The sequence below is a fragment of the Labeo rohita genome, chromosome 18, assembly GCF_022985175.1.
Source record: "Labeo rohita strain BAU-BD-2019 chromosome 18, IGBB_LRoh.1.0, whole genome shotgun sequence".
NCBI classification, from domain to species: domain Eukaryota; kingdom Metazoa; phylum Chordata; class Actinopteri; order Cypriniformes; family Cyprinidae; genus Labeo; species Labeo rohita.
Window position 1 is genome coordinate 26,477,855 of NC_066886.1, and position 9,986 is coordinate 26,487,840.

The following is a 9,986-nucleotide window of genomic DNA, read 5'->3' on the forward strand; positions in this document are numbered from 1 at the left end:
TCTCAACTGTTTATTCCTGATTTTTTTTAAGCTTGACTTTCAAAAACTTTGTACTGACTATACTGGTAGTTTGTGCATTATGTTTTGTATAATACAGTTTTTCTGGCCCAATAACTTAAATAACCTAAAGAGCCATTCATTAATACTATATGTGACCCTGGACGACAAAACCAGTCTTATGTTGCACAGTTATATTTGTAGCAATAAGCCAAAAATATATTGGATGGGTCAGATTTATCAATTTTTCTTTTATGCCAAAAATCATTAGGATATTAAGTAAAGATCTTGTTCCATGAAGATATTTTGTAAATTTCCTACTGTAAATATATCAAAACTTAATTTTTGATTAGTAATATGCATTGCTATGAACTTAATTTGGGCAACTTTAAAGGCAATTTAGATTTTTTTGCACCATCAGATTAACTTACAGATTTTAAAATAGTTGTATTTTGCCCAAACATTGTCCTAACAAACCATACATCAATGGAAAGCTTATTTATTCAGCTTTCAGATGATGTCTAAATCTTAGTTTGGATAAATTTACACTTATGACTGGTTTTGTGGTCCAGGGTCACATATGTTGGTTAACAGGTCAGTAGTTTATGCAGTCTACGTTCAAAAACAAACATACCTCACATTTACAACCTGTTAAAAAGTCATAATTAATGACTAATGAGAACTTTACACCACTTGAGCTTCTTATAATTCAGTTTAAAGGTAGTTAAAAGACAAACTAACACTTTTTAAACTTGCTTTACCTCATATCAGTCTTTTGGATCCGGCCTCTGATGACCCTCCGTCCCCGACCGATGCGCCGGTCAAAGCCGACCCGCTGAGCCCCTCGTTCGGCCTGGACAGCAGCGCGACCCCGTTCAGCCCCGGCAGCACGTCGGACAGCAGCGGGTACAGTGTTTTCTCCGGGAACCCCTCTCTGAACCCCGACTCCCCCGTCAGCTCCAGCTCCATCTCAAGCAGCAGCGCTCCGGCTCTCTTCCACCCCGTCGGTCACACAGAGTCCCTGCTTAGCTGCGACTACATCCCGTCACTGAACCCCGGGCCCAAGCGCCTGTGTCTGGTGTGCGGAGACTTCGCGTCCGGTTACCACTACGGCGTCGCGTCGTGTGAGGCGTGCAAGGCCTTCTTCAAAAGAACCATTCAAGGTAACGACTGCAGCCACAAAAAAAGTAGAAAATGGGTGTATTACTTTATTTTGTTTGCTCGATGTATATGTATGTATATGGACTTCATGGTGACTATTATAAAATTATACATGTTTTACGTTTAAATATTTTTAATTACAAATATGAAATTTAACTTAGACAACAGAAAATGTAATTAATATTTAATTTAATCTTAATATTTAAATTACTGATTAACACTGCATGTATAATGTTAATTAATGACTTAATGATAATTAGTGTTCAAGTGTTTTTAAAGCAGCAGTGCTGTTAATCAATGCAGTGATCAATATGACACGAGTTAACTATCTGTCTGACATTGATTTGTGTGTGAAGACTCAGTGTGCTGCTGTTTTAATCAAAGCACCTTGTCAAATAGGGGTCTTTAAATTATAACTAATTTATTTTTTGTAAACCTTTGTAAAGGCTTCTGATGGAAGCAGATGGAGTGTTTTTATTGGCTTTGGCCTTGGGCAGACACAGCACAAGTGTGCGTTAACGAATCAATATATTGATAAAGTGTTCAATCACATAATGGATGCTCTAATACCACAGTCTTGTCCAGCGTCGTGTTTTAGACAAATCTATTGATCAATGTTAACCGTGGAAATTCCAGGATTTGCTTCTCTGGGCCTTAATGAGTGTTGAACTGTCGTCAATACACTCGCCTCTGGGAAAACGGGGCAACTTTCTACCTCTTGCCATGATTATTAAATTATGAGGCAGTGCGAATCAATATTTGATCTCTGTCTGGACTCCTATGGATTTCTGTGTGAAAGCTCAGCTTGTGAAGCGTGGAACTAATGGACTTTATGTTTGATTAAACAAATATGATGGAGCTACAGCTCTCAGTGTTAAGTGAGGAGGAAGCTTTCTGTTTTTATGGCTTTTTAATTAAAAAATGAATATTAGCATTCACTTAAAAACATGTCCCGAAGAGAAGTACATTTCTGAAAAAAGTTGAAACATGAGTTTTGATATATTGAGCTGTGCTGCTCAAATGGGCAACGTGAGTTCGAGTCCAGCTTGCGGTTTTACTGATACTGTCCCTCTTTACTATTTTTATTTTCCTCTTAATAAATAGTGTGATCAGGCCAAATAGGAAAAAAGTCAAATAACTTGCTGTGCTATATGTCCATTGTAAATATGGTGTGATGTGTTGGTGTTTCAGGAAACATCGAGTACAGCTGTCCGGTGGTGAATGACTGTGAGATCACTAAGAGACGGAGGAAATCATGCCAAGCATGTCGTTTCCAGAAGTGCCTGCGTGCCGGCATGATGAGAGAGGGTGAGCTCCTCTGAAACCTGAGACAGATGCTTTAGGTTTTCTAAAACTGAAACAATGTTCATGTTTGACCTTTATTTTATCTTTAGATGCTTGCGTTGCATGGCTAAAAATAACTTATGTCCATAAATGCCTAACAGGATCCAAAAAGACTGAGAGCATTAATGAAAAAGCTTCTGTTTTGTATATTTTTAGTGTTTAATACTTAAAAAAAATGTAAAACTAAATTCAAAAGATATTAGCAGCACAACAGTGAATATTTCACTTTTTTGTATTTTTATTTTGTTTTTTAGAAAAGGATTGTAAAAAGCAAATGTACTGTATAAAAAAAATGTAACATTTTACATTAAGGTAACATCAGTTAGCATTAACAGTGACAAATACATTTGTTGCAGTATTTACTAATCTTTAATAAATTTTGATTTTAAATAAGACACATTTATAAGGTGAAATGTTGAAATTGACTTGTTGAATGTTGACTTTAAAAGTCAAAATTATGAGATAAAACGTTGAAATTATGATGTACTAAATCAAAATTATGGCATAAAATGTCATAATTATGACTTAAGTCAAAATTCTTACTTTACAAAAAAAAAATTATGGTGCACTAAGTCATACTTATGAGATAAAAAGTTAAAATCATGGCATTCAAGTTTAAATAATACAAAGTCAAAATTCTGATGTACTAAGTAATTATATATAAGAGTGTCAAAATTATGACAAAAAGTCAATTATGACAATTATGACTAAATTAAATTTAAGTTGAAATTATGAGGTAAAAAAAGAAAAGTCAAAATTATAGATAAAAAAAAAAAGTTGAGATAAAAAAGTTGAAATTATGATGTACTAAATCAAAATTACGAGATTAAAAAGCTGAAATCATGAGATGAAAAGTTGAGATAAAAATGTTTAAGAGATAAAAAACGTCATAACTGTGACATAAAAACTCGAAATTTTGACAAACTAATTCAAAATTAAGTTGAAATTATGAGATAAATAGAAATAAAAGTCAAAATTATGAGATAAAAGTTGAAATTATGATTTAAAAAAGTCAAAAATATGAGATAAAAAAGTTAAACAATTTTGATGTACTAAGTTCAAATTATTACTTTAAAACACCTTTTAAACAGGGAGCTGCTGGTTATGATTGGCTGGGCAAAACACATACCAGGTACACAGCCAGTGCAGATTTAATGCTTTTATACTCAGTACACTATTCACTTCTCATCTAAATGTGCTAAAAAAGTTGAAATTATGATTTTAAAAGTCAAAATATGAAATAAAAAAGTTGAAATTATGATGTACTAAGTCAAAATTACGAGATAAAAAGCTGAAATCAGCTGAAATCATGATATAAAAGTTGAAATAATAACAAAAAGTCAAAATTATGATGTACTAATAATTATCAGATAAGAGTGTTGAGATTGAGATTTTGACAAAATAATTCAAAATTAAGATAAAAGTCAAAATTATGAGATGAAAAGTTGAGATAAAAAAGTTTAAGAGATAAAAAACGTCATAACTGTGACATAAAAACTCGAAATTTTGACAAGCTAATTCAAAATTAAGTTGAAATTATGAGATAAAAATTGAAATTATGATTTAAAAAAGTCAAAAATATGAGATAAAAAAGTTAAACAATTTTGATGTACTAAATTCAAATTATTACTTTAAAAATTCCATTTACGGTGCGCCAAGTAATAATTACGAGTCATGAAATAGTGAAGTTGAAAAAATAACAAAAAGTCGAAATTATGATGTACTAAGTAATAATTATCAGATAAGAGTGTCAAAATTATGACAAAAAGTCCTAATTATGACAAAAGTTTAAATTAAGACAAACTAATTCAAAATGAAGTTGAAAATATGACAAAATTCAAAATTATGATGTACTGAGTAATAATTATCAGAAAGGAGTGTCAAAATTATGGCAAAAAGTTGAAATCATGACAAACTAATTCAAAATTAAATTGAAAATATGACAACAGTCAAAATTATGAAAAAAAAAAAAATTAAAAAAATAATTAATTTAGACTTTTTAAAGTCATAATTTCAACTTTTTATCTTTTTATTTGTTTTAGTGCATCATAATTTTGACTTTTACAGTAATAATTATGACTGTATGTTGTACTTTTGTACAACATACATATTTATGCCTTGCCAAAGCAGGATTTTGCATTGATTGAGTTGTGGAAATGGCCTTCCATACATTTATACACAAATTATATTTTTTATTGAAGCTGTCTTGACAAGATTCGTGAACATAAGTATAAATCAGCAGTACAAACTAAGTAGTATTTATTTATCTTACAATAAAGCATTCATTTCTGTTCAGGTGTGCGTATGGACCGCGTGAGAGGAGGCCGGCAGAAGTACAAGCGCAGAGTGGATTCATCGCTTTCTCTCTTCACCAAAACACCTTACGCTCATCCCAGCAAACCAATCCGTAAGTTTTACCACATACATACTAACAGCTTTTATTCAAGCTGTAGACCATTTCAAAAAGATGTTAACAAAATACCCGAGGACCTGAGCACGAAGCCCAGCATTAGAAACTGTCGTCCGTGGATTATGAATGCTTGAGGATTTAACACGATTAAAGGTTTAACATCGTCAATAAAGCATCCACAAGCATCATCTTTTCCTTTCCAGGAAACAAAGTGATCTCTCAGCTTCTCGTATCTGAACCGGCTCCTCTGAGAGCCACTCCGGACCCCACGGCCCCTGACAGTGACCTTAAAACGCTGCTGACCTTATGTGACCTTTTAAACAGGGAGCTGCTGGTTATGATTGGCTGGGCAAAACACATACCAGGTACACAGCCAGTGCAGATTTAATGCTTTTATACTCAGTACACTATTCACTTCTCATCTAAATGTGCTGAAGTACAGTAAGTTAACTGTGATGTGCTGGTTTGGTTTTGCAGGTTTCACTGGCCTCTCGCTGGTGGATCAGATGGCGTTGCTCCAGAGCGGCTGGATGGAGACGCTGGTGTTGGACGTGGTTTGGCGATCTCAGGGTTCGGCTGACGAGCTTCAGTTTGCGGAGAACCTGCGAATGAATGAAAGTCAGAGCAGAGCCGCAGGACTGCATGATCTCTACACGGCACTGAGACATTTGACCTCCAAATACCAGCAGATGGGCCTGAACCAGGAGGAGGTGGTCACTCTCAAAGCCATGGCTCTGGCCAACTCAGGTATATATATATGTATATGTACCCTCTTAAATTACCTCATTAATTATTAAAGCGTAACTTGATATTATATAAATAATTATAAAATCAAAGAATTATATTATATTATAAATAGAATAAAATATTATATATCATGTATTATTATTATTATTAAAACCTATTATTAAAATATTATATTACAGAAAACCACAAATGTATTATATTATATTATATTATATATATATTATATTATATTATTACAGAAAACCAGTTATTAATAATTAATACAAAATATTTTATTTTATGCTATGTAATGTTAAAGTACCCTCTTATATTACCTCTTAAATTATTAAAATTAGTTTTTATTAAATTTAATAACATTTTAATAAATATTTTATTATTAAATTGCATTATATTATATATAAAAATACATACAATTATATTACAATATTACTATACAAAACTTACTATAAAAATGTTAATTAATATACCACCTTATATTATTTATTAATACACCCTTTTAAATGATTAACGTTTAAGCTTGATAATCAGTAAAAATGTTTATATTATTAAAATAATTATATTATTATAATTAAAATATATTATTAGAGAAAACCAATTATTAATAAATGTATTTGTTTTAAATAATATTTGTTAATATACCCTCCTAAATTACCTTTTAAATGTTTCAAACTATTAAGTTTAATAGAAATTTGATTGTTTAATTAAATATAAAATAATTATTATATTACATTGTATTATATATAAAATACATACAATTATATTGCAATATTACTATTAAAAACTTACTATTGTAAAAATAATTAATATACCACCTTATTTATTAATACACCCTTTTAATACACACTTTTAAATTATAATATAATAATTAATATAATTAATTATTTATTAACCAATAAATTTGTTTTTAAATATATTATAGTAATGAGTTTTAATAATAATAACAACAACAATAATAATAATAATAATTATTATTATTATTATTTAGTAATTTGATAATTTAATATTATTATATTGTATTATATTATTATTACAGACAAACAATTATTTATAATGAAAAAAATATTATTTATTAATATATAATAATTTATATATATATATATATATATATATATATATATATATATATATATATATATACGGTATTCGGAAAGGCACAAATAGCGTATTTTTTACAAATACTTATTTCGAACAAATACTTAAAAAAATATTTGTATTCGGGAACAAGAAAAACTTTATATCAAAAAGCTGCGTTTCCTCATGAGACCGCAGTGCATGCCCGCATGATTGAGATGATACAGTGAAAGTTTCGCCGTACTCTCCAACATTACATAACTAATTAAACTTGATCTGTACATTCTTAACTTTAATGCAGATTTTAGATATTAGCCGTCAATCACTCCCTGTCACTGACACTGCGCTCCGCTCAAAACTCGAAACGGCCGTTTTTTTTCTCTCTTAACCAACCTCTGATCCAGATTTGCACAAACTACATTGCAATTAGGGGTGTGTGATATGACGATTTTTGACTGTGGACAATTAAAATGTCTCCACAATCTGCTTTTGAAAAAATATACTATATTTTGTGCTACAGCGCACATTCTGTCAGACGCAATTCTGGCGCCTCCGTCTCAATATACTGTACAACGCGGCATACATTCACATCAAATGATAACTCCACTCACGCAGGGGCATAATTTCCACCGGGGACACATTTTTTAAAGATCCCGTTTGTGTCCCACCACTTTTAAATTGCTTTGTTAAATTAATGTCTTGTATAGACGCTCAGCACCGCAGAGAGTTTAGCGCCATCGTTAAAACGAAACCGAAAGTAAAACGCGCGCGCGCATTCAAAAGCAATTTTAATACCCCACGTTTAGAGAGCGACTCCCCAGTTAACCTTAGCTGCTGAGCCATCTCTTGGTCCTCCACCAGCCAAAAAAGTGTGTAGAAGTGTAACGCAAAAAAACTGGATTTTTACGCCTATTTTGAATTTTACTCGAATACAAATACAAATACAAATACAAATACAAATACTTTTCCCCCCTCAACAAATACAAATACAGATACAAATACCGGCTGCTTTGCACACCCCTAATATATATATATTATAGAAGTACTACATTTTAAACTTATGAATAAGAAGATACAAATAATGATATATTAAATATTTACATGGCTCTTTAAAGTTTTAAAAACAACAAACGTGCGCACATTTGTTGTTTTTAAAACGTTAAAGCCATGTGAATAAAGGCTTTTTATATTTCACATTATTCAAATGCCTTGGACTTTTTTGACTTCACAAAAGAATCCCGCAGCCAAAGAGCTTGATTTATTCATTTTTACACCCCAGTAGCAGTTTTTAGTTTTTTTTTTTCGTATGTATATTAAATATTTTATTTGTACATATATAGTTATAGTAACATTATTATACAAAACTAATCTCAAGCATTGAAGCAGAGTTGAAGTGTTCAGATCAAAAGATGATTAAGATTGCCAGCAACAAATTAAGTAGTGTGTCAAAACTTTTGACTGTAGTGTGTGTAATGAATTAATTATGTGTTTTGTGTTATATTGATGCTTCTTAAGAAGTTGATGGATTGCTTGAATTCTATCTATATCTGGTTTGTGTGATAGGAATTCATTCTACTTCATGTTAGCTCCCATTTTCAGTCTCAGACTCACTGGCTAAGAAAAAAAACAATCAATATGGATAGAACAGTTCAGAGCACAGATCAATACATCCAAACCGCACCATTAGACGCATCTCGCATCTGACCGCAGGCCGTTCACAGTCAGACAACACTATTGTTTTTAGTCTTGACACAGAATTTTTCTAAAGAGCGTAACCAAATAGACCTTGGCTAGTCCGTTGAACATCAACAATGGACAACAGACAGAAGGTTTGACCTTGCCGATGGTTTCTTTCAGACGCAGAGAACTTGGAGGGTGCAGAGGCCGTGCAGCGCTTCCAGGACGGGCTCCACGAGGCCCTGCAGGACTACGAGAGCAGCCAGCGTCCGTCCGAACCTCACCGCGCGGGACGGCTGCTCATGACGCTCCCGCTGCTGCGTCAGACGGCACACAGAGCCGTGCGCTGCTTCAGCCGGCTGCACACGGACGGACGCGTGCCCATGCACAAACTCTTCCTGGAGATGCTGGACGCAAAGATCTAAAGCAGGACACTCTGGACTGAGGGACGGGACTGGGATGTTATAATAGAGCAGCTCAATTTTCAATTGGAAATCAGGGTAACGTCCACTGTGACACTTAATGCAGCTAAACCAATCTGGCAGCTAAACTGCACTTGATGACGAGAGTTTAATATCACTCTCTGTCTCACTGAAGCACAGTCTTTTACTATTTGATTTATATTGAATTCAAAGAGATTATCATTTGATATGGTGTTGGCAATAGTTAGATGCATTTTTCGTAGTTTTACATGACGTAACAATGTTTTTCATGTTTGTCAAGTCTAGATTTGGGAATTTGGTTAATACTGAAAAGCAGTTCCGACAATCAGCATCATAAACGGCAACACAAATAGTCTACAGTACATTGTCAAGCTATGAAGCAATATGCCTTTCTATTTATTGTTTAATTTATTACAAATGCCATCTATCTGCTGTTATTTATATGATAATAAATTATTTTTTTGGAATTTTTCAGAGTGCTTTTTGTCCGGATCCTGAGATTTGAATGAGTGGGTTTACAAAGACAATAACTTTAAAAAGTTTATAAAAAAAAAAATGGAGACAGAGAGATTATGTAGATAATTAAAAATTTAAATAATAAAATTACATTAAAATTAATATATAATATTAATAATATGCATTTAATGAGTAATTAAATATTAGATTATTTATTAATATATCCATTTAAAATATAAAATATAGTACTTTAAAATTCATATAATGTTGATGCATTATTGAGTAATTAAATGTATTATTTATTAATATATCCATTTAAAATATACTATAAAATTACTATAATATCGATGCATTTAATGAGTAATAAAATATTATATATATAATATTAAATATAGTTATAATTTATATTTTAAATGGACATAGTATAGTAGTTTAAAATTACCATAATTATGATGCATTTAATGAGTAATTAATGAGTAATTAAATATTATATTATTTATTAATATATCCATTTAAAATATAAAATGTAGTACTTTAAAATTACTATAACAATGATGGATTTAATGAGTAATTAATGAGTAATTAAATATTACATTATTTATTAATATATCTATTTAAAATATAAAATATAGTACTTTAAAATCATATAATGTTGATGCATTTATTGAGTAATTAAATTT

The 9,986-nt window shown here is 31.5% G+C and overlaps 1 protein-coding gene and 1 long non-coding RNA gene across 2 annotated transcripts in view; one reads left to right on the plus strand and one right to left on the minus strand.

Moving 5' to 3' along the window:
• The window catches only part of LOC127180599 (uncharacterized), a 22,485-nt gene extending 21,582 nt beyond the window's left edge, over positions 1–903 (minus strand). The window contains exon 1 of the long non-coding RNA XR_007829673.1: positions 759–903. This is a non-coding gene — a long non-coding RNA (uncharacterized LOC127180599). The remainder of the gene's footprint in view (positions 1–758) is intronic.
• esrrd (estrogen-related receptor delta) overlaps positions 1–9,317 on the plus strand; it is a 9,842-nt gene extending 525 nt beyond the window's left edge. The window contains exons 2-7 of the mRNA XM_051134732.1: positions 769–1,160; positions 2,350–2,466; positions 4,799–4,909; positions 5,116–5,277; positions 5,390–5,659; positions 8,588–9,317. Of these exons, the coding sequence (XP_050990689.1) occupies positions 769–1,160; positions 2,350–2,466; positions 4,799–4,909; positions 5,116–5,277; positions 5,390–5,659; positions 8,588–8,832 (1,297 nt within the window). The 3' untranslated portion in view covers positions 8,833–9,317. The remainder of the gene's footprint in view (positions 1–768; positions 1,161–2,349; positions 2,467–4,798; positions 4,910–5,115; positions 5,278–5,389; positions 5,660–8,587) is intronic.
• Positions 9,318–9,986: the final 669 nt, after the last annotated feature.